Below are 25,317 nucleotides of genomic sequence, written 5' to 3'. Positions count from 1 at the left end.
TTGGCATGGAGTGCCTGGTTCATTCATTATATCACCTGCATGATGGAAGACAGGAGGGTGCTACTCCTCCACAGCATGACGAACAGATTACCATTGGAACCAGGGTTACTTTCAATACCACAAAGCAGCCTGAACTACTGTAGTTGCATTTCTAAAATTGAGCTGCACTTAAAAAAAACACTTATCTACAGTAATTCAATTTCCCAATTTGTTGTATTTGTTCATGGTGTTGTAATATTTGCAGGAAGTTTGATTATCTAACATTTTTGTTATCTGAAAAATAAAAATGATCTTCAGAAACCAAATTAATTACACCTTGGCTCTTCATTTAATGTGGTTTCCCACCAGTTCAACCTTCCCCTCACTTCCCTGTGACAAGCAGGTCTGTGTACCTCAGGAGTACTTTCTTATTATAAAATGCATTTTAAAGTTAACTGATTGGATCCAGACTTAGTCATACTTAAGAGTGAACCCACTGAAATCCATAGGACTTACATCAGTCATGACAATGGGTCTACTCAAAGAATGAGTAAGTCTGGATCTATATCTTTATATAATGACTGGGTACACACAACATGACAACCCGCCATGGGCAGCCAGCCTTGGTGGGTTGTTGTGTTTTCTGAACCCGACATGTTTTCTACAGGGCGGCTTATTTTTCATCAACAAGCCATGCTGAAAATGCATAGCTTGTTGTAGGGTTGTTTGTGCCCATGATGGGTTGTTGTGTTCTCCAAACCCAGGAGAGCGATTTCTATCAAGGGTTGCCAGGATCAGCTACAGAGCTGCTTGGCAAAAAATCCCATGCTGCTCTTCACGATCTCATCAGTGAGCCTCCCTTGCCAGTTACTGTCTCTCCACTGATGCCCAAATGGCACTGTAGAAGAACCGTCACTTGTTTGCCACCCTTAAAAAAACAACACACAAATTGGTGCATCAAAATTATGCAGATCGGGTTGTGATTTTTATTTATTTATAGCTGTCTGATATGTGGGGTCTTGCCTGGTCTAATTTCCTTGTATGTTTCAGCTGTCAACAGGAGCAGGAAGTGGAGTAGGTAACATGCAAGGAAATGGACAAGGTGAGGCTGCATATATAGTCTAATTTGCACAGCGTTGCGAAGGACCGGTGGAGAAATAACAGTAAGAAATGGAAGGACCCAGCAGTGCAATTCAGAAGCATCTAAAATGAGGGGAAAAGGCAAATGGAGTAAGTGCACCAAAGGGGGGGGGGGGAATCTCTCTCCCTCTTGGCAATGTAATCCTCTCGCTTTCAAGTGTTGAATTGATACCTGTCAGTGTCCTCCCATTCTATGCTTCCCCAAGTCTCCAGCAAGTCCAGAAAGGGAAGATACAATTTCAAGAAGAAACAGAATAGCTTTTTAACTAGATATCTGACTTGAGAAAACTACAGATATTAAGGCTACGAATATTAAAACAACTATTAATGAAAGATTTTGATTGAACTTGTTCAGGTCCATGGAGTAAGTGAGCTATATATCAAATTCTTATTCTTCAGAATCCAGAATAATCTCTCAATGTATGGGATGAGTAATGTCGCATTAGTTAAAACAGTTCTTTAAATCAAGGTTCCACCACTGCCCTCACTATGGAAGCTAAAAGTCAATTTCTGAACGATTTCAGGTTACTACATACCTTTGCTATTTTGTCAGCTGTTTCTTTACAGAACTGGGTTGGGTTATCAAAATGTTGGATTAGATGAGGCAATAAACACAAGATGTTAAGAGGAAACCCTGCACAGAAAGATATGAAGCAGAATTTATCCATACACAAACAATTTTCCAGTGTTTTCTGACCACTTACTCCAAGCAGTGCTGTCTGGAAATGCTATTTTATTTAAAAACAACACAAAATCTATGGAATCACGACATTACCACAATGCCTTTGCTCTGCATCTCTTCCAAGAACTCTTTTCTTACAGTGCTTCATGACTTTTTCAAGTCAGTTTTACACAGTTCCTCAATTCTAAAATTTACAATTCATTAATTTCACAATTCAGTAAGCATGGCTACATATGCTACATTTTAAAAGTATACCTGATAATTGGGAAGGATCCACTAATGTATGCTTGGAGACAGTGATGAGTTTGCTAAGTAAATGAACTGTCATTTCCTGTGTAGAAACTGAGGTAAAACCTTTCAGGAACAGCTGCTGAAGGCCTGGAAAGTTACTCCATCTTAATTTACTCTGCATCTTTTCAATCTTCTCCCTACTCTCAGATTTATCCAGAGGCAAATGAACAAGAAGTTTGTTGAGCAGCCTGAGGGCCAAGAGGTATTCATATTCATAATCTGATTCTAGCAAAGATGCTGCAATCCAGAATATGGTAGCCATCAGGTTCACAGGATCAGTAGTGGGCTGCACATCGTGCATTCCTCCCTCTTTCAGGGAGGAAAGGCTTCTAGTCCTTGCTAAGCTGCTGGCATGATTTATCCTTCCATCCATTATATCCAGTGTGTTGCTCCTCCGCCGATCATTCTTCCGATCACCTATAAAACTCAGTCTCAAAGAGTTGCTTCTCATGTTGCTATAATAGCCTAAAAAATTGCCACTGCTAATGGGACTTGTGCTTAGGTTTATCTGACCAGTGCTTTTCCTGTTAGCTGCATATTTGTTTCCCATTAATGGATCATAGTATGAAGCACTGAAATGAAAAGAGAATATGGCAGGTAAAAGTCATATTCCATGCACAAAGACATTGAAGAGGGTTAATTCTGATAACATCCTTTAAGTTCAGATACTTGAACAGTACAGTGCAACTTAAATGTTTGCTCCCAACACGCTAAACACCAGCAGGTCCAACATGAACTTAACACATGCAGGAAAAGGGGGAAAAAAACTTTCTTCAGAGCCCTGTTGTTCAGTGGCACTTCAGACACCTTTCTGTTTAGAGGGTTGGCTCCAGTGATCCCCATGCATGAGCAGAAGGCACTTCCACATGTGCAGGGGACTGGGGGTGGAGTTCTATATTAATTTTTTCCCCAGATTCCAGCCCACTGTACCATATCACACCCTGCTATGGATAGTCTCTTGACCTTCTGGAATGATTTTTTAAGACTGTGTGGCAAGATTTAAGTATTTATATCCTTCCTTTTGTAAGCCGTCCTCACAAGGCGGCTTACAAAATAAACACTAAAACAATTCATTATGTAATCTACAAACAGCATTTAATGTAAGGTAAAAAGGTAAAGGTAAAGGTGTCCCCAACCAGTCGTGTCCGACGTAGGGTGTGGTGCTCATCTCCATTTCTAAGCCGAAGAGCCAGCACTGTCCGAAGACGCTTCCGTGGTCATGTGGCTGGCATGACTGAACACTGAGGTGCACGGAACGCTGTTACATTTCCCGCCGAAGCGGTACCTATTTATCTACTTGCAGTTTCTTGCTTTCGAACTGCATTTAGGGCAGCATTAAAAAAATTTAGAAAAGTCATGGCAATTTTTAAAAAAATGTACTCAGGATCCATTAAAACAAACCCAAAGAGGAGTTTGATGAAGTTCTTAGGGAACAGAGTTCAAAAGATGTGGGCCACCACTGAAAAGACCTGGTGGGGAATCAGTTTCTGTTTTACAAATGTGACTGGATACACTCTGAATGCCTAAGGCTGCATTTTATGCACACTTACTTGAGAGCAAGCCCCACTGAAAATAATGTGGCTTACTTCTGAAGAGACATCTTGCACTGTAAATCCCACATTTAGGAATTCTGAGATTGCGGTTTATGTGTATCAATTAAGCTAACTTCAGATGGTTTTTGCACACTTTGGAATATTTTGGCCAGCAGAAGGGAAGGCAGAATGTGTAGCAGGGAACTGTACACAGCAGAGAAACCCAGTTTCCCAAACCACAGATGCTTGGGTCAAAGGTTCCTTTCATTTTTTAACCTCCAAGTTAGGGTGGCCAGGTGAAAGAGAACATAGGGCTGCATCTAACAGTTGTGTAGAAGAGGGAATTTGCATGGCATGCTGAAACTCCTTCTTCTACACAGGAGCCCTGTCTTCTTTTTCATTTAGCCACTTTTTTCAGCTTCACTTTGCAAGCATGACAATTAGGAACTTCAGGGCCCATATATTCCCTTCTCCAAAGATTACAAAATGCGTTTTCTCAGCCTAGACACTGCATGAAGCATATCAAATACACACTAAAACTAGCATAAATTCTTACTGGGAAAGTGCAGTGAGAAGATCATAATGCTTCATGGTGTCTGCCAGTGTATCAACGGCCGACTCCAAAGTAAGAAGTAGTTCTATGACAAAACCCTGTAGGGGGAAAACACACAACAACGGGATTTAAAATTTGAACAGAAAATTAGAGCAGGGGCTGAGGGAACGAACCAAAGTTGGAGCTCCTATGCACACAAAGTATGCACTCTACTACCAAATTACACTGCTTCCTTTCCAAGAGACTGAGATGGCACAGGTTCTCAATTTTTGGTAATCGCTGTTTTCCTTTAAAAGTAATAGGTTAAACAACCACTACAATGTTTTGTCACCGAGAGGTGAATCAACTTGGCACATACACAGTCCAGCTCCCATCCATTTAGGATGAACAGCACACCCTTTGACTTATAGTGTCATGTTTGTGCGTGAAAGAAACCTAGCCATTGTACCCAGGGCTGCTTCACATGAGATTTTCCTATATAGAGAATCTCTGTGTAGGGGAAAAACTACACCTGTATAGGTATACTCAAGTCTTCCAAGACATTATCACACTAAGAATACATATACAAATGTAAGCAAAGAGTGCACAAGAGAAAAAGTTGATGCATTACATTTTATAACTGTTCCAAAAAACAAAATGTGAATACCTGAGCTTCTTCTCCTGCATCTCCAACAGTTTCTACAAGCCTGGACAGAATGTCAGAAAGTGTGGCAGCAGAAAGAGGTTGCTTCAGTGCTCTGAAAATCTGAAAGGATCTCCCAGCATAATGTCGAGAAGAGCAAGAAAGTGCAGTTTGCAGAGCAACTTCACTAAGATGGTGCTCCAGCTGAAATCCAACTGCAAATAAAGTGAATATCCATGAGCATGGATTGAGGACTGAGATCAAGAAAGGTTTAGTATTTTAAACAGTAATGCTTTAAAATTAACTAGCTGTGTTACTGTACACGTTTATTTCAACAGAAATTATTATAAGCATACTGGACATGTCATTATTTTTCTCTCTAGTGCTGCTCCTGAATGAATCTGCCTGGTGCTTAAGTTCTTTGGAGGTCCTTCTCTGCACTCAGAGGTTAGCTTGGGAGCAACCAGTCTTTTTCACTGGTGGTACACCCTTCCGAAATAACTTAAGGAGAGCTCATCACTTGGCATATACTATGTTTTCGTTTAGGCACTAGATTAGCATTATTTTATTTGCCCAAGCTTTTAATGAACAATGATAGTGATTTTATTATTGCTTCTGAAGTTTTACTGTTTCACTTCTTTATTTTTAAATTTTGTTTGTGCTGTTTTATAATAATTTTATGTCGTTTCTATTTTACTGTTCTGTACAGTTAAATAAAGCCTACATACAGTTCCTGTCTTCATCCCTGGGTCCTGGGGCAAAATCTAATATAGGTTTGCAACATGTGCTAACTGGAAGAAAATTGGATCAATAGAAACATGCATATTTTCTTTTTCAGGAGATGTACAGTATTTTTCCCTCTAGAAACTTTTCTTTATTGAAATTGTACCATATTCTAAAGATTTTAAAGCATACCTGAACTTGACTGTTTAAATACCGAAACAACGTGCTTTAGAAATACAGTTAACTGCTCAGCACTCTTTATGCTTGGATTCTTTGCTGAAACATCTTCATGGTTCCAAAGTGGTCCTCGTTTCCTAGGAGCAGCAAAGTAGCAAACTTGAAACTTATGTCAGATATAATAAGGACAAATGCCTTTAAACCTGGTTCCCTACCTATGTGATACATTAAGAGAAAGGACATTTAACTACAGTTAAGTTTTCTCTAATAAATTAAAGTGGCTGTTATGCTGAAGATATTTAAGTCTCCTGGCCAGAAATGGTACTGCTACATTTCTAAACAGCAGCTGACATACTATTGGTACTAGCAATGTTTATTAATGTTTTCGACATTAAAGAGACAATATGAATAGAACTGTAAGACTGCAAAGAGGAAAATACATACCACAGTTAAAGTTGCAAAATTGTACACTATGAGAGGCTTTACTTATGGAAGTTGCTTTCTAATAACTTAGTGTCTTTCTAACAACATTAGCTTTCAAGTCCTAGGAGACACAAGATGGACAGCTAACTGATCAATGCTCAGTGTAAGAGCTTTAAAGAATGATGATGATGATGACGACGACGACGACGATGACAATGATGTACCGACTAAGAATTCAGATGTCAAATTGGGGGTGGGTATCTTCTTTAGCGACAAAATCGTACTGGAAGATCATATAGCTACATTTGCTTAAAATTTTACATGACTGTGACTGGCACTGAAAATGCAGCTACTGGTGGATGTTTCACATTTGTGCAATTTCCATGCAAGAACTGACAGACTATCATATTTTGAAAATGCTCATATTTTCAAACAGTCAAGTAAGAGCACCCAAGTTTTAAATGTTACCTTGATGTAATAAACTCCATAAGTGATTTCATTTTTTCATCTTGCTCTCCTGAAATGTCAACTTCACTGAGGATGGTGCTGTGCATATGAGAAATGGCAGCACTGGTATTTCCTAAGCTGATGCTAGAAGAGGTAGAACTTGAACTGAGCCCTGAGTCTGTCATTGGGGAGGGCTGGTGATCTGGTATAAAATCATTAACACCTAATTGCACAAAAACATCATTACTTCCCATCCATAAAACAAAATCTTATAAGAAGTTATAAGGTATGGCAATCCAGATTTATTTTATTAAAAGATGTGACGAGTATAATTTAGTATAAAATGTTAACCACAAAACAAACATTTCAATGAGATCAGCCATTCTGAATGATCGCACTGTATGGTTAAGTGCTGCCATCTGCTGAAAAATGATACAAAATGCCCATGCATCACAAAAGTGCTTCAGATTGATATTTCTTTATGCATGCGGCATAAATCAAAGTTATGAGCGTGCAAGAAAACATGTCCAATAAAACCAAGAATTCCATTTTAACAATTATGTAGCACACTGCATCTCTTCCTATATTCTGTGCAGAGTGATTAAGTCCTGCAATACTTTGTGTTAAAAATCAACACTAAATATTATTGAAAATCTAGCACCCAAAATAAATCATCCAGAGAAAATGTCACTTTCAGTCTAACCCACCTCAAAGGGTTGTTGTGAGATAAAAGAGGTGGGGGCTAGAGCTATATACCACTGGTCCTTAGAGGAAGAGTGGGATACAAATATATATTTTTAAAATCCCACTAGGTTTGCCTTTGTAACTCTTTGGATCCTGGTCTAAGTTATAAACTCAAAATAATAACTTTGTGGCTTTCTAGATGGTCACTGAATATTAATCTTAATCAATTATTTACTAAAGTAACATGTCTCCATAAACCATTAGGTTATATTTTTGATCAGGTTTGTTACGGAGGGTGTAATCCTATGTCCTTAGACAGCAGCTGGGGGACATAGGATTTCCCCGGTTCTGGGCCCCAAGGTTGGAACCAGGGCTGTGACCTTGGAGCCCAGAAACCACTCTCCCCACCTCCTTGAAGTCAGTGCAGTTCTCTGGGTGCCAGCTATGTCTCCACGCTCGGAAACAGAGTGCGGAGACAGGGGAAAGGGGGCAGTCCCAGGGGCGGGGAGGAGATCGCAAAAGCATCCTATGCGCTGTGCGGCTTCCCTCCCTCCCACTCCAAAGCTCCCCAGCTAGGCAGGCGAAATCACCTGTCTAGCCAAAAAGACAGGGCGGCTGGAGCACGGAGGCAAGGATAGCCTCCGAACTCCAGCTGCCCTGCATTAGACAGTCATCAGCCTCTGAGTTCAGAGGCTGACAGCTACCTTCATAGGATTGCTCCCTGAAACATTAATTAGGTATTGACTAATGTAGCTTTATCAATTTATTCAAAGAGATACAATGTTTACTAACATTGTGAAACTGCTTTTATTTTCAATGGTTAAAAGTATATGTTGTTATGGACAGTGTAACATTTTACATCCCATTACACAATATTGCTTTCTTTCTTTAGAAAATGTTTAGTTAATTAGAAATATTTCTAAAGTACCTGTAAAGATGTAATCCAAATGTGCTGTTTGTTTGACAGTGAGCACCCGGGGTTCATTAAACTCCCTGTTCCTGAGAAGGATAGAAGCCACAGACTGGACATTACTGTTAGAGCCCATCACTATCAATAAATGCAGTAAGAGGCATTTACAGTGTTCATATACTTCTGGATGATGGTGGTCAAGTCCTAGAAGCAATAAATGTAATGTTAGATATAGTACAGCCATGATGATAATATCCCATATGGTCTATAGTATTATTGTCACTGAATTCAAAATGTACTATATGGACAGACCAGAGGTTTGCTATTTGGACAAAAAAGCAGGGGGAAAATGTGCTCTTTCATTCCCTATTCAGTATTGTAATATATTAACTTCCTTCCCGACCATCTGCTCCCATAGGTAGTACATGCCCTGGTCTCCTCTCGTTTAGACTACTGTAATGCGCTCTACGTGGGGTTACCCTTGAAGACGGTTCGGAAACTGCAGCTGGTACAGAACGCGGCGGCTCACCTGATTAAAGGCAGCCGCCGGCGAGATCACATCACTCCAGTGCTGAAGGAGTTGCACTGGTTACCAGTTGTTTTCCGGGCCAAATTCAAGGTGTTGGTTTTGACCTTTAAAACCCTATATGGTTCCGGCCCAGCCTATCTTAAGGAGCGCCTCCAGCAGCACCAGACAGGCCGCTTAACAAGATCAGCCTCGGATGGCCTTCTCTCTGTCCCATCAGCCAGGACAGCTAGACTGGTGAGGACGAGGGAGAGGGCCTTTTCTGTGGTGGCCCCCACTCTGTGGAACTCCCTCCCTAGGGAACTCAGTCATGCCCCCTCTTTAATGAGCTTCCGTTGTGCATTAAAAACGCTGTTGTTCAGGCAGGCATTTGGGGTGGGTTAGGGTATTTTAGAAAATGTTTTTATTGTAGAATTTTATTGTTTTAAACTGTTTTTATTGTATGTTGTACATCGCCCAGAGTGGCTGGGTGACCAGCCAGATGGGCGATTAATAAATTTAATAATAAATACATAGGGGTTTTACATAGGTATTTTCATACTTCATAATGTATTGTGTTATTTTTGAGTTTTTCTTGAATATATTATTCCATGTGATCCTAGTTTTCTATATTACTGTAGAGCTGGGAATTTATTACCTGTTTTCCAAAACTGGGTTTATTTTAATGCAGTCAAGCTACCTCCTTGGCACTAAACCTTAAGAAGGTAAGACCATAAAATAGTATAATAACTACATTGCCTCCCAATTTTAATAAAAACATAGTTACCTATAAAAACCGCATGAAGCAAGAGGTGCAGGTAGCTTCCCCAGTCAACTTTCACACTGTGGTCAATTATCAAGTCAGTCAATAGAATCACTGCTATGTTACACCTACAAGCAAAACAATTAGTACTGGTAAAGAAAACAAAATACTGCAGCAGTGATTGTTTTTTAAAGATGTGATATTTTTGAAGAAAACTTTGTGAGTATTCTAGTTACATAATTATTTATTTTAGAATTACCACCAGCCAAAACAAATCTGATTCTCTTAAGATTGATTGATAAAAATATTAGTGATGACGACACAGGTGATGTTTGAAGATATTTAAGATACACCTTACTGTGATCATAACATAGATGGTCTGCATAACATTTAGGGAATAAATCCTAATTCATTGTTCCAGTCAAGAGATACATAAAGAGATACACTGTGCCTTGTCTTACATATTGCATCAATTTGCAGCTCACAATTACAACTCTGCCATCTTAGCCATCACAGCATCTTAGCCATCACAGCAGTTAACCACAATGTACCCTGAGCATCTACTCCACCTCCAGCAAAGTTCAGCATACTTTGTTGTTTCTGTCTTCCTCCCCTTTTCTCCAGCCTGGCTAGCAAACAGGGGAAACACCCTGGCCCAAAGTTCCCAAATGAGGCTACCACAGTGGTGGTCAAAAGAGAACCGAGGGAATAGGTAAGAACCCGCCACAGACATGCACACCGGGACAGTGGGGGAGGGTTTCCACCAAAACTTCCTCAGCTATAGATGTTTCCCAAAATGGAGCTCCACACAGCAGAGCCCATGTGTGTGATGCACAGAGGCCATGAAGAATAAACAGTTTTTACCATAGAATCACGGAGGCACAACTTTCAAACATAATACTGCCTAGATCAGGCAGCACTTTCTCCATTGAACAGGGATGGGGGAAATGCTTGAAAGTCTTACTGGGAGAGTTTTCTCCAAAATGGAAGATGGAATCATAGAGATGCATCTCCAAAAAGGCAGGGAGAATCTACAAGTATGAGGTTTCACATCCCACTATAAATGCATAATTTGATATACTTGATCCTATTCATTCCTCAGGTGTAATGCACAAACAGCTGATCTCTCCATCTCTTTGTGGGGGAGAAGGACCGTTCTACAATCTCTCCCACTTACGCTGAATGTGAAAGGAACTTGTGTTGTTTTAATTTACTCCTTTTGCTTACCTATGAAGAGACATGCCTGGAGAGGAAGTTTCAGGCAAATAATCCACCAGTGGTGACCAACAGCCCCCTGAAGGTGGAAAAGGTAGAGGCTCTCCTTCATTGTGCTCCATCACTTTCAGTCGCCAGTTTGAATATAGTGGCATTGAATCACCTATCAAAAGTATTAATTTTACTGATATTTCAGTTTAGTGCATTTATGTTAGATGAAATACAGTATTTTCAAGTATGCACGCAGTAACATTTGTATTTCACATGCTTCCAAATGTTTTCTGCATTTAAAAATTACTTAATACATTACAGCCCCCCAACTACTATGTGCTCTGACCTGACTGCACAGAAACATGTTCTTCATGTTCCTGGAAGCTAAAGGCATGGAAACTTCCCCATGCAAAACTGGGCTGGCATAATGAGAAAGTGGTTTACAAACGTTACTGTCCCCAAACGAACCACACCATATTGATGTGGTTGTTCGCTCCTCCAAATGTGGGCTGCAACATATGAAGTGGCCCCTAGACTAAGTGCTAACTCAAGTTGTGAAAAGAGCCATGATATTTTGTGCTCTGGATTCCTGTGACTAGATGAAGGATAGCATGGAAGTGCTTGGCCAGCTACATGGAAGTGAATGTTCCTCCCTCTCTAAGCTGTTGGAAGACAAAAGGGTCACATTAAGCCACTGGCAGGCTGGCCCATAGGCCAAAGTAGCATGACTTCTATCCCCATGTCAGATAAAGGTCAGAGGCTCCTCCATGATGCACAATGCAAAGATTTTTGCCACAAAATCCTTCAGGCTAACATTGCTCTTGTATGTAATTACCTAATACAACTTGCATGACTAAGGGGAATAAAAGAATGTATTACTTTTCTCTTCTTCATATGATCCTCCGGAACTGCTGCTATAGCGAGATTCTAGCCTATGGTGTTGGCGGTTCAGATTACTGTTCAATCCACTGTAGATATCTAGATGTACGTAGCTAAGGCATAAAAAGAATGGAGTTCACTAGACATATACTTTTCTTTCTTAATATTTTGCACGACCCTCTTTTTTTTAGTGTATATAGGTACAGACAGACTATATATAGCTATTTAAAATTATTTCTCATCACACATTATCCCTCCACATAACTACGTATGTGCCCCTTTTCCTTTTGGTTTCTACACTTCTGGCAGCTCACCACAAGGGGCAGTCACACACTGTGCCAAGGTCTCCCAATTTTAACTCTGGCAGCTTTTGACACTGATAGTACAGTTATGCTCAGTCATTATCACTTTTTTCTTCCAACAGTCAGCAACAGTTGTCTCTCATACCCAAAACTGGTTTGTGCAAGCTGTTAGCAGTATTGTAATGTTTCTGTAGCAGAAACTCATTGAATATTAATTATGATTAGAGATGGACAAATCTGTCAAGCTCTATTTCACTCGGGTTCTCATTTTTCGACTGCTAAGTTCATTTCGTTCCACTTTGTTTTTGAATTCGATTGTGAATTGTTGTTGATTTTACTCTGCATAGAAATCTGTATGTATTTTCATGTGTCTTTTTTAAAATACTCTAATTTTTTATACACACACTTTCAGGTGTATGCATTTTTGTGCACACTTTTTCAAGTGTACATATTTTTTGCAAGTGACTTTTCCACTGAATAAAGTGTTTTTGTACGCATTACTCCAAATATTCACATTTTGTGTACACAGTTTGAAATGTACACATTTTTTGTGTGAACTGCATTGCAAACCTCTCAAATGTACGGATATTGGCATTCAACTGTGTTCTGCTTCATGTTCAGGCTTAGAAAGTACACATTTGGTAAGTTCACATTTAAATGTGAACCAAATTTTGCACCCATACTGGAGTCTATATTTTCTGATGTAAACCTGCTACACACATGTATAGTACCTCAATTCTCATTAAAGTCAAGTAAGTAAAATTACCATTACTAGCCAAGTAAAATTGCCATCAAGTAAGTACCATTATCTATGGGTTTGGGGGTTTTGTTTTGAGCTCCGATAGCTAGTTCAAGATTATTTTTCCAGCTAAATCAGAAGTAGAACAATCAGTATTTGGTGTTCTGAAATTGTAGAAAACTCATGGGGGCATGCAAATTCTTACATGAAATCTTAAGAGTTCAAAGATACTTTATGTCTCAGATATGTGGGGATTTTATGATCCGCTAGAATTGCAATTACTCCAGAAAAATTCTAAGCTGTATGGGGAATTCTGAAAGGCACTATTCACGTACGAAATGGGAATCCTGCCTGTTGAAATGGAAGTTCATCTATAAAATAGCTCCCTTAAACAGTGCGCTTGGTCTCAAAAACTTCTACCATCTTCCAGAGGAGCCAAAAAGTCAGTGCCTCCTTGACTTTTTAACAGCTGCCCATTCAACATAACACTCTAAAGAGTGGTAATGTAACCAATGTTAATTAACATAATAGTAATAGGGTATTCTCTTTTTTGTAAGTCTGACACTTTGGGAAATGATTTGGTTGAAAAGCAACTAATATTTATAAAACTAAATTTTATACAATTGTTTAAAAATGATAAATGCAAATACGTAATAAAGATGACAAAATGATGCACACACATATGGTTTTGATCATATTATTATTTGTTTATAAATTAGTTGATTTTCAATATATCTTCGTTGCTGATTATTTACATGGACCCAAGCCCGAAGCAGCAAAAATAGAATGTGAGATAATATATATTATCATGATCCAATTCCAAGATCGTATTCTGGTACACTATGGCCAACTTTTAATCATTGGGTTGAATCTTATTTATCAGTTCTGTGCTAGTTTCTTGTAAGAAAATGAGCAGTTTTTATTCCAAATCTCAGTATTCTTATTAAGATACAACTTACTTTTCATCAATGCTATCTTTCGTGTGCTTACTGTCAGGATTACCATCTGTGGGTGCCACCATTGTATTGCTACTGGAAGTAGTACCTGAAAATTGGGGGGGAAATCAGAAATTTAGGATAATTTAAATAAAAAGCTTGTGATATATTTGTGAATTCCTGTAACAAAGCAATCCTAAAGTCCCTGTGAGAGCGTCCCAGGGGCCATAAGATATGGCAGGTTTCCCCCCACCCCACCAAGCAGAGCAACGACCTGGGGAGGGGGAGATCTGAGTGGGGATCCCCCTGCGCCGTTCCATCTAATGGATGGCAACCCCATAGGACTGAGCCCTAAGTCACATGTTGACTTATTATTAAGATCTGCATCTGAATTCTTGTCAAGCTTTGTGCAAACAGAAAGCTATGGAAGGAATTTATACACAGTACAGAAGGAAAATCACAGCATCAAGAAGGAAGGAGCCATGCAAGTAGTTCTGCACATCCAAATGAACTTTAGATTTATGTTTCTGGAGAAACCCCTCCATGTCACGTGGCAAAATTTCAAAAACAAGGGAAGTTTTAAAAAACAAACAATTTGTAATATGACATTAGGGTACACTTGTTTAAAGGGGGGGAAAAAACTCACCAGGCATGCACAAGCCCTTAGACATGTTGGGCAGCTGTATATTCCAAAATGGAATGCAATAAATACTTTCACTGATCAATGTTCCTGAAATTGAGCCGGGGGGGGGGGGGAGTGTTACTGCCCTTATCTATTATTGTGCTCTCAAAGCCTCCAAACAAGTGTGGAAAATAGCCCTGCCATCTAGAGCTGGCCTTCTTTCTCCCCCATTCTTTTGATGTATGAGGAATGAGGTATCATCAGCTCAGTTATTCCTGTCATCTGAACTTCTAACTAACAAGTATATTTCTTCCCATTTTCAATACTAAGCACTCAGGTTTTTAACAATTCAGATTTTTAAAAGTTTAAAATAAAGCTTCAACTTATTAATATAAACATGCCTATTAGGATTTTACCCAATAGTGACCCAATATAACCACTAAAATACAGCAACAGATTGATTTAATTAATTATCTCACCTGAGGTGACAGAAGGGATTTTGTAACTGGAAGTGATGCGGTAATACGGTGGGTTATCCATATGACTGACTCCAGAACTGACTGGGTCAGTAAGCTGCAGCTCACTCACCAGTTCTTCCAAAAGCTGCATGGTTTTATCTCTACCCAAGTATACAATTACCTTCTTCACCTGCCATTCAAACATTAAAAACAGATCACTAAATAAATCACTAAACATGGTAGATAAAATTGCTTGTGCTTAACATTTTTTAAAATTTCAATTTGGATGTTTAAATGCTCTACTAGCAGTCAAATTACAACAAAAAAAGCCCTCACACAGCTCTTAAACCATTTTATCATATGTAAACATGTTTCACTATATTTGAAGTTAAAGCATGTGTTTGGTAGAGAAATAATAACAGGAAAGGCAACCTAAATAAAATTCCAGGTGTACAATTAAATAATAATGATTCCTTCATTTCTGTATGTTTCACTTTACAGCCACTAGATGATGCTGTGGTTATAGCGGAACTGTGCAATTACACACAGCCAATATATCCTTATTGGGTTATCTCTGATCTTTTAAAAAGAGTGATAAATGTCAGAAAGTGCGGGAGATGCCCTGAAGGTTGAAGACATTGTGTAAAGGACCCACAAACCTATTGTGTAAAGGACTCGCAAACCTCTGTGAGTGACCAATCACAAGTGTGCAATAAAGCCTTGTGTAGAAGTGCTCTTTGAGGAAGGACGTTGTCAAAAGCCTTTTGAAAGTCCAAGTAAACAATATCTATGGGATCACCTATATCCACATGCTTCCTGACACTCTCAAAGAACTCTAAAAGGTAAGTGAAACAAAGACTTACCTTTGCAGAAGCTATGGTGCTTCTTCTTCAGCAAGACTTGTCCTTCTATATGCTTACTAATTTTATCTTTCATATGCTTTCCACCAATTTACTCATAACATACATTAAGGACCAAATTACTTTAAATCCATATCTAGCAACTACTTTTTTCTATTTTTACTCTAGAGTAGGCATGGGAGCCTTGATCCAAATCTTAAAAGTCTCCCTACTCCCCATGCTAGGGTCCTGATCCAGATCAGGCCTCCTGTGCCTACTCTAGAGTAAAAATGAAAAAGATGTAGTAAAAAAATAAGAATTTTAAGTAATGTCTGTTTTGGCCCTGAGTGTCTCCACTAGAGTGACTTTCATACAGCCTCACATTTCACCACAGAAAACTTCTGCTAATAATAGGATTGGGCTGAAAGTCATTCTTAAATCAAACAGGGAAGTAACAAAGGGGTTCAATGTCACTTACATAAGGCAAAAGGCTGGGCTCACTATTCACTCCACAAATGCTGATCAAAAAATGCAGGATTATTTTCAGATTCTTTGGCCAACTGTCTGCTAGAGTAATCCAAACATTCTCGATTTCTGACCATGCTACTTCATCACCATACTATAAAAAACAACAGTAAAACATTTATTCTCATCAAATTCAACAATAGCATATATAGCACAAGAAAATAATTTACTATGAAATATTTCAAAGTTGTAGGCTTTATGTAGCAACTTAAATCCACCAATGTTCCATGACTGCCAAGCATCAGAGAACTTGTTTAGTAGCACAATGTTTCAGTATTAAGAGGATTTTCACTTTAGCTATAACTCTGTCATTATGGACCCTATCTGGTGGTTAATTTCAATGGCTGCATTTAAAATCTCAGCATTAATAAGCTGAGCTATCCGCAATACTTGTGTTTGCACACACAGCTCCTTCCCTCCTCAGAACACCACAATTAAACCTGGAAGTCTCTAATTAACCACAGTTGCCCAATTCAGACGAACTGGGAAAAGACAGGTTACTTACCTGTAACTATAGTTCTTCAAATGATCATACCTGTGCATTCACCTGTGCTTGTGCAGAGCCTCGATTGGGAACTTTCTTTAGCTGAGGAATTCTTTTGGTGGGAACCCTCCCTCACCGTCCCAGTGTGCATAGCTGTAGCAGGTTCCTGCCTATTCCCTCAGTTCCTTGGGTACAGCATTTGAACCAAGAGAACACTCAATATCAATATCGACGCTACAGCAGGGATGGTGGTGGGTTGTGTGAATGCACAGATGATCACTCAAAGAACTGCAGTCATAGGCAAGTAACCTATTTATTTTCTTTGTGGTCTCCATGTGTTACATATATGGATGAATAGCAAGCTGACTTACTGGAGGTGGGGTCAGTGTCCTACTGCAGAACAGCCGATAAAACAGCCCTTCAGAAAAAGCAGTCAGTTCTAGCCTGTAGTATTTGATGGAGGTCGATGAGTTGGACCATGTAGCTCTGCCCTGCACCATCAGTGGTCCACAATATGTGGCCCATCCTGATAAGGAAGCATCCGCTGATAGCATCCAAGATAGGGAAAGCAGGGAGAAAAAGATGCCCTCCAGAAGGTGGCTTCCTTCCACTAAGCCAACGTCACAGCCACCTCTTTGGGGAAATGCAGACATGTCTAACGTGCATCCCAGTGAGACTGAATGCATGGATCAACTAGTTTTGTAAGGTCTTCATCTGCTACCATGCCAGTGCCATCACCAAAGGCGTTGCTACCATCAAGCCTAGCAGTCTCTGTATTTGCGTAGCTCTGACAACTGCTGAGTGGGTAACTCTCTTGGAAGGCATATCAATGCTGACGCCCAGTTCTGGGGGTAGGAAGGCCCAACCCTGAGTGAAGTCCAGTATTTCTCCAATGAACTAGATGCACTGTGTAGGTGTCAAGTGGGATTTCTCCATACTGATTTAGAGTCCAAGATCCAGCAGTAGACGTCATACATTTGGTGAAGACCCTTGGTGCCATAGCAAGATCAAAGGGCAATTTTCAGAACTGGTATGCCTCAGTATCTATCACAAACCGAAGGAAACGCCGGTGCCTCTTGTTGATTGAGATGCGGAAATACACCTTTCAGATCTATTGATGCAAACCAACCCCTGTCCCAGATCAGAGGAAGAATGGAAGTATGTGTAACCACCTGGAAGCATTTGGGGTGATATATGAGTTCACCTCTCTGAGGTCCTCCATCCCATTTTGCACCAGTGAAATAAGAGTAGAACTCATTGTGAAGTAGCTGTTTCGGGACCGGTTCTACTGCTCCCTTCACTGGAAGGGTATTCATTGCCACAAGTAATACCTCAGAAGGAGTGGTGCTCTTGATAGCACTGTTTGGAGGGACTTCATTGAACGCTATTCTGTAACTCTTCTGTATAATAGATAGGACCCAGAGTCCAAAGTTATCAGCTTCCAGATGGGGAAGTAAAGCAAAAGATGAGTGCTGAAGACTGGGTGACAGACAGAAGGACAAAATTAGAAGAGGGGAGAGTCAAAGGCGATGTTTACTGCTGGTGTCTTGTTTCCTCCTGCTGCTCCAGAATTTAGCAGACCGAAACTAGCATCTCAGAGTTTGTATCTGAGATTGACAAAACATTTGTCCAGCTGGTGAATGGAAGTGCTTGTAAGATGGTTGACAAAACCACCTATTCTGTTCACAGGATGGCTGTTAGCTGATATCCATTTTCCACACTGTATTCATGGCCTTCTCGACTGAATCCATGGCCTCATTCATTTTGGCATTAAATTTGTTGTTGTTCAGTGGTTAAGTCGTGCCCTTTCTCCTTTTGCCTTCAATCTTTCCCAGTATCAGGGTCTTTTCCAGGGAGTTTTCTCTTCACATTAGGTGGCCAAAATATTTGAGCTTCAGCTTCAGTATCTGTCCTTCCAATGAGCAGTCAGGATTGATTTCCTTTAGGATGGACTGATTTGACCTCCTTGCAGTCCAGGGGACTCGTAAGAGTCTTCTCCAGCACCACAGTTCGAAGGCAACAATTCTTTGGCGCTCAGCCTTCCTTATAGCCCAACTCTCACAGCCGTACGTTGCTACTGGGAAAACCATAGCTTTGATTATACGAATCTTTGTGAGCAAGGTGATGTCTCTGCTTCTTACTATGCTGTCTAGGTTTGCCATAGCTTCCCTCCCAAGGAGCAAGCGTCTTTTAATTTCATGGCTACAAGTCACCGTCTGCGGTGATCTTGGAGCCCAAGAAAATAAAATCTGTCACTGCTTCCATTTCTTCCCCTTCTATATGCCAGGAAGTGATGGGGCCAGATGCCATGATCTTCGTTTTTTTAATGTTGCGTTTCAAACCAGCTTTTGCACTCTCCACTTACACCCTCAACAAGAGGCTCTTCAGATCCTCTTCGCTTTCTGCCATTAGGGTGGTATTGTCTGCATATCTGAGGATGTTGATAATTCTCCCAGCAATCTTAATTCCGACCTGTGATTCATCCAACCTGGCGTTTCTCATGATGTACTCTGCATATAAGTTAAATAAGCAGGGTGACAATATGCAGCCTTGTCGTACTCCTTTCCCAATTTTGAAACAATCGGTTGTTCCGTGTCCAGTTCTTACTGTTGCTTCTTGACCCTCGTACAGGTTTCTCAGAAGACAGGTAAGGTGGTCTGGTACTCCCATCTCTTTCAGAATTTGCCACAGTTTGTTGTGATCCACACAATCAAAGGCTTTAGCGTAGTCACTGAAGCAGAAATAGACGTTTTTCTGGGATTCTCTTGCTTTCTCCATGATCCAGCGAATGTTGGCGATTTGATCTCTAGTTCCTCTGTCTCTTCGAAACCCCGCTTGTACTTCCAGTAGTTCTCGGTTCACATACTGCTGAAACCTAGCTTGTAGGATTTTGAGCATAACCTTGCTGGCATGTGAAATGAGCGCAATTGTACGGTAGTTTGAGCACTCTTTGGCATCGCCCTTCTTTGGAATTGGAATGTAAACTCACCTTTTCTAGTCTTGTGGCGACTGCTGAGTGTTCCAAATTTGTTGGCATATTGAGTGCAGCACTTTAACAGCATCATCTTTTAGGATTTTAAATAGCTCAGTTGGAATACTGTCATCTCCGCTAGCTTTGTTGTTAGGAATGCTTCCTAAGGCCCACTTGACTTCACTCTCTAGGATGTCCAGCTCAAGTTCAGTGACCGCACTATCATGGCTATCAGGGACATTAAGATCTTTCCTGTATAGTTCTTCTGTGTATTCTTGCCACCTCTTCTTAATCTCATCTGCTTCTGTTAGGTCCCTGCCTTCTTTGTCTTTTATCAAGCCTGTCTTTGCACAAAACGTTCCCTTGAGATCTCCGATTTTCTTGAAAAGATCTCTAGTCTTTCCCATTCTATTGTTTTCCTCGATTTCTTTGCATTGTTCATTTAAGAAGGCCTTCTTGTCTCCCCTTGCTATTCTCTGGAACTCTGCATTCAGTTGGATATATCTTCCCCCTTCTCCCTTGCTTTTTGCTTCCCTTCTTTCCTCAGCTACTTGTAAAGCCTCATCAGACAGCCACTTGGCTTTCTTGCATTTCTTTTTCTTTGGGATGGATATCGTTGCTGCCTCCTGAACAATGTTACGGACCTCCGTCCATGGTTCCTCAGGCACTCTGTCCATCAGGTCTAATCCCTGAAATCTATTCCTCACGTCCACTGTATATTCATCAGGGATATGATTTAGGTAATACCTGAATGGTTTAGTGGTTTTCCCTAGGTTCTTCAACTTAAGCTGAAATTTTGCAACAAGACGCTCATGATCTGAGCCACAGTCAGCTCCAGATCTTGTTTTTACTGACTATATAGAGCTTCTCCATCTTTGGCTGCAAAGGACATAATCAATCCGATTTCGATATTGACCATCTGGTGATGTCCATGTGTAGAGTTGCCTCTTGTGCTGTTGGAAAAGATTGTTTGCTATGATCAGCGTGTTCTCTTGGCAAAACTCTATTAGCCTTTGTCCTGCTTCATTTTGTACACCAAGGCCATGCTTGCCTGTTATCCTGGTGATTTCTTGACTTCCTCCTTTAGCATTCCAATCCACTATGATGAAGAGGATATCTTTTTTTGGTGTTAGTTCTAGAAGGTGTTGTAGGTCTTCATAGAACCGATCAACCTCAGCTTCTTCGGCCTCAGTGGTTGGGGCATAGACTTGAATTACTGTGATGTTGAATGTTTTGCCTTGGATTCATACTGAGAACATTCTATCGTTTTTGAAATTGTACCCCAGTACTGGTTTTCCCACCCTTTTGTTGACTATGAGTGCTACTCCATTTCTTCTAAGGGATTCTTGCCCACAGTAGTAGATATGATGGTCACCTGAATTAAATTTGCCCATGCTTGTCCGTTTTAGTTCTCTGATTCCCAAGATGTCAATGTTCAATCTTGCCATCTCATGTTTGACCACCTCCAGCTTACCTTGATTCATTGATCTTACATTCCAGGTTCCTAAACAATATTGTTTTTTACAGCATCAGCCTTTCTTTTCACCACCAGACACATCCACAGCTGAGTGTCCTTTCGGCTTTGGCCCAGCCGCTTCACTCTTTCTGGCGCTACTTGGAAATTCCCTCTGCTCTTACCCAGTAGTATATTGGACACCTTCCGACCTGAGGGGCTCATCTTCCGGCATCATATCTTTTAGCCTTGTTTTACGTTCCATGGGGTTTTCTTGGCAAGAATACTGGCGTGGGTTGCCATTTCCTTCTCCAGTGAACCACATTTTGTCACAACTCTCCGCCATGACCTGTCCGTCCTGGGTGGCCCTGCACAGCATAGCTTATGGCTTCACTGAGTTACACAAGCCCCTTCGCCACAACAAGTCAGTGATCCATGAAGGGGTTGGCATTAAATACATCCTCGCTATCGAGAGGATGATCTTTGATCCTACAGTGGGCTTCCTGTGACAAGCCTGTGGATTTAAGCCATACATGTCTACACCATCGCATTTACATCACCATCAGCCATGTGCTTGGATGTGTTTATTTGCTAGTGAGAGAGATCATAGAATCATAGAACAGTAAGGTTGGAAGGGGGCTATAAGACCACTGAATCCAACCCCCTGCTCAATGCAGGAATCTAAGTCAAAGCATCCCTGACAGATGGCTGCCCAGCTTCATCTTGAATGCCTCCAGTGTGGGAGAGCCCACTACCTCCCTAGGTAATTGCTCCATTGTTGTATTGCTCTGACAGTTAGGAAGTTTTTCCTGATGTTCAGCTGGAATCTGGCTTCCTGTAGCATGAGCCCATTATTCTGTGTCCTGCACTCTGGGATGATCGAGAAGAGATCCTGGCCTTCCTTTCTGTGACAACTTTTCAAGTACTTGAAGAGCGCTATCCTATCTCCCCTCAGTCTTCTCTACTCAAGGCTAATAAACATGCCCAGTTCTTTCAGTCTCTCCTCATAGGGCTTTGTTTCCAGTCCCCTGATCATCTTTGTTGCCCACCTCTGAACCCTCTCCAGTTCATCTGCATCCTTCTTAAAGTGTGGTGCCCAGAACTGGGCACAGGACTCCAGATGAGGCCTAACCAGTGCAGACTAGAGGGGAACTAGTACTTCATGTGATTCGGAAGCTATACTTCTATTAATTCAGCCCCAAACAGCATTTGCCTTTTTTGCAGTCACATCACATTGTTGGCTCATATTCAGCTTGTGATCTACAACAATTCCAAGTTCCTTCTCACTTGTAGTATTGTTGAGCCAAGCATCACCCATCTTGTAACTGTGCATTTGGTTTCTTTTTCCTAAGTGCAGAACTTGGCATTTATCCCTATTAAATTTCATTCTGTTGTTTTCTGCCCAGTGCTCCAGCCTATCACGATCACTTTGAATTCTGTTTCTGTCTTCCAGGGTATTAGCTATCCTGCCTAATTTTGTGTCATCTGCAAATTTGATCAGCATTCCTTGCACCTCCTCATCCAAGATGCATTGCCTCACCATGAAACACTTGGGTCAAGTTTCATTTGTCCTCTGGGAGATGGTCCATCACTGATCCTACCTTCTCTCATAGAAAAAGCTGGTAGCGGGACATCGCCGCTTGATAATTTGCTACCTTCAATCCCAGTGCAGGGGAGGAGTAAACACATAATCCCATCATGTCCAGCTGTCTACCTTCTTTATCTACAGGCATGGCATGGAGTCCCTGTGACTCACCCTGCAAGGTTTCTGTAATAATGGAATTAAGTGTAGGGTGTTGGAACAGAAACCCTGCATACATTTCCAGAACCTTACACATTTACTCAAGATGCTTAGATGTGGCTGGCACAGAAGACGGAGCCTTCCAAGATTGCTGGATAGTTTGCAGAAGCCCCGGAAGGAGAGGAATTGCTACAGGCGTAGAAACCACATCAAAGAATGGATTCCTTCTGTTGGGTCTCTAGGCCCAGAGATTGAGCCATGCAGAGTACGTCCTCCAAAAAAGGGCCAGTATCTTCAGACAGAGATGGAGGATCCTGATTGCCCACAACAGCATCCAAGGATGTTACAGACAGAGTTATGGAAGAAGTCTGACTGGCAATCCTCTGGTCCTCATTGTGGAGACACTCCTGCTTTTTGCTGGGAGGGGCGTGATCCCCTAAAGTCCAAGGAGGGTGCCACCTTCGGATCAGGTGGAAATGACAAGGTGGTTTCAGTGGGAATAGAATAATGCGTGCTAGTCAATGAGGTGAGCGGTACTGCAGGAGTTGGTGCAAACTGTTCCATTGGTAGCGTTGTGGGAACAGCCACTGACATTGCCCTTGGCACTTACACTGGTGGTACAGTGGACACCTGCTAAACCAGAGGGAACAGTGGTGAAGGAGCTACAAACATTTCTTGAGTCAGAGGCGGCCTCAATACCATAGCCCAGAGGTCCCCAACCTTTTTCGGCCTGTGGGCACATTTGGAATCCTGACAAAGTGCCATGGGCACCAGTGACATCACTAGAGGGGGCATGGCCACTCACAAAATGGCCACCATGGGTGTGTGGCTACTTACAAAATGGCTACCATCAGGGGGGTCAGGTCAGAAAGGTGGGCAAGCAAGCAGGGAAAGGTTCTGGCTCGCCCCACCCCTATAAAATGCCTCCACTGCCACGCACCACAAAAAACGAGCACATGGGGCTAGGTGGGGCAGCCTGCAAACCCAGAAATCTAGCATGCACAAAGAACAAAAATAGTGCAGACATGTGAGGAAGCATGTGGTGAAATCCTTAACTTTGCACATGCTCCCCACATCCACCAAACAACATCCAGAGTGTCTGGTTTCCCAATCCCCCCAGCATACCTGCTCAGGCATTCTGACACAGGACACCTAAATCAGTGAGATTTCTTTATTGCAGGAAATCCCATGGCAAAAGCTTAATGGTTACACTCTTCAGAAATCATATAGCTGATGATCAGTAGCTATAGGCTCTATGTAATTTGAGAACAGTCCAAAACTAAACATTACCACTGTGAGATCCTCATCAACGTGGTTTCCCCATTGCCATCTCCACGGCTCTGAACACAGTGGAAGGGACTCGGATTCCTGGCATATCTAACCCAGGCAATCCATACATCAGGTTCCAAACCCCGGACAAGGAATGGGAAAGATTCCTGGAATGATCCCTCAGGCAATCTAGGGGTAAATTCTTTAAAGGCCTAAACAAAACCGCACCCACAGAGAGTTAGCCCAACTTTGAAACTTGTTGATAACTCCAGGCTAAATGGTCGAGGCCTATTAAGACCAAGGGAAGAGTAAACCCACTCACGCAAGGTATCCCGTGCCATCGCTTTTGTACTGGTAACTCCACACTTCATAAGTCCAGGCAGAGGAAATCAAAAAGTTGTAGCTCAAACCCAGCCTGCCAGTACGCTGAGCTGACAACAAAGACATGCAATCCACAGCAAATAAGAGTTCAAGTCTATGGAATGCCTCACAGTACTTTTCATGGCAAGTCTTTAGCAATCCAAAGTTCCAATTAAGGGACAGTCCATATGCAGAGTGCCTCCAAAAACCCAGCTGATGATGTATCCAAACAGAAGGCTTCAGGCAACGAAGATGAGCTGTTCCTAGCAAAGGCTCTTCACCCTTGCATCAGCTTAAAAGGGGAAGGCATGACTATAAAACACCCCCTCCAGATTCTTTGACAGACAAGGGCCTTTAGCCTTTCAGCAAGGTCCCTGTCTAAACAGGGTGTCACTGCTCAGCCCTCCAGCACTGACACTTCAACCTGGGAGACACTTCTGCAAACCTCACCCCACCTATGTCAGGTTCTCACGGACAGCTTCGAGCCTCCCTGCCTGCCAAGGCCAGACCAGCAGGTGAACAGGGAGTTGGGTGACTCCCCCTGGCTCTGCTCTCAGAACACTGACAGAGATAAGCTCACAGAGATTCTGACATTCCAAAGGCTGAATAGGCGCAAGCATTTTCAGGCTACTTCTAATCAAATCCTGGCTATAACCTACAAGTCCCACTGCAGTGTTGAAGCTGGGCCCTGGCACAGAGTGCCACAGCCAACACAAGGCCATGGGGAAGAATGGGAAATGCCCCTGCATCACCACCACCCCAAACAGAAAAACCTGGAGGTAAAGCAACGTGGGCAGATAAGTGAACATGCTGGAAATTCCATTGCTTTACCCACCTACCCCCAACAAACAAACAGAAGGGCAGAGAGGACAAGCACTGCACCTCCCAAAACACAAAAATAAAGGGTTGGAGACCAAGCACCATCACCCTCACCCCCAAAAATGCAGATAGGAGGATGAGCAAGCAGGCAGGAAGTGCCCTCCCTTTGCCTGTGCTCCCCTCTCAGATGGAAAAAACCCCAGCCCACTTGGTCCCATCCCTGTACAGCCGGTTTGCATTCAAGGGGAACACTTACTTTTCCCTTCCAGCACAGCCACCTGCCG

The 25,317-nt window shown here is 41.6% G+C and overlaps 1 protein-coding gene across 15 annotated transcripts in view; it reads right to left on the bottom strand.

The window, feature by feature from the left end:
* The window catches only part of FRYL (FRY like transcription coactivator), a 261,277-nt gene that overhangs the window by 47,053 nt on the left and 188,907 nt on the right, over positions 1-25,317 (bottom strand). For all 15 annotated transcript variants that reach the window (XM_084856817.1, XM_084856818.1, XM_084856816.1 and 12 more), the window contains 13 exons: positions 15,890-16,030; positions 14,594-14,762; positions 13,517-13,601; positions 11,517-11,629; positions 10,659-10,809; positions 9,456-9,559; positions 8,182-8,367; positions 6,591-6,792; positions 5,715-5,836; positions 4,824-5,014; positions 4,181-4,275; positions 2,057-2,664; positions 1,656-1,753 (listed from right to left, as the gene is read on the bottom strand). In XM_084856817.1, the coding sequence (XP_084712943.1) occupies positions 1,656-1,753; positions 2,057-2,664; positions 4,181-4,275; positions 4,824-5,014; positions 5,715-5,836; positions 6,591-6,792; positions 8,182-8,367; positions 9,456-9,559; positions 10,659-10,809; positions 11,517-11,629; positions 13,517-13,601; positions 14,594-14,762; positions 15,890-16,030 (2,265 nt within the window). The remainder of the gene's footprint in view (positions 1-1,655; positions 1,754-2,056; positions 2,665-4,180; positions 4,276-4,823; positions 5,015-5,714; positions 5,837-6,590; positions 6,793-8,181; positions 8,368-9,455; positions 9,560-10,658; positions 10,810-11,516; positions 11,630-13,516; positions 13,602-14,593; positions 14,763-15,889; positions 16,031-25,317) is intronic.

The sequence above is a fragment of the Heloderma suspectum genome, chromosome 5 (assembly GCF_057233095.1).
Source record: "Heloderma suspectum isolate Gila_16-S chromosome 5, 16-S_ref, whole genome shotgun sequence".
In the NCBI taxonomy this organism is placed as follows: Eukaryota; Metazoa; Chordata; class Lepidosauria; order Squamata; family Helodermatidae; genus Heloderma; species Heloderma suspectum.
The sequence above is the reverse complement of the archived record's forward strand: the minus strand, read 5'-3'. Positions and strand labels throughout refer to the sequence as shown.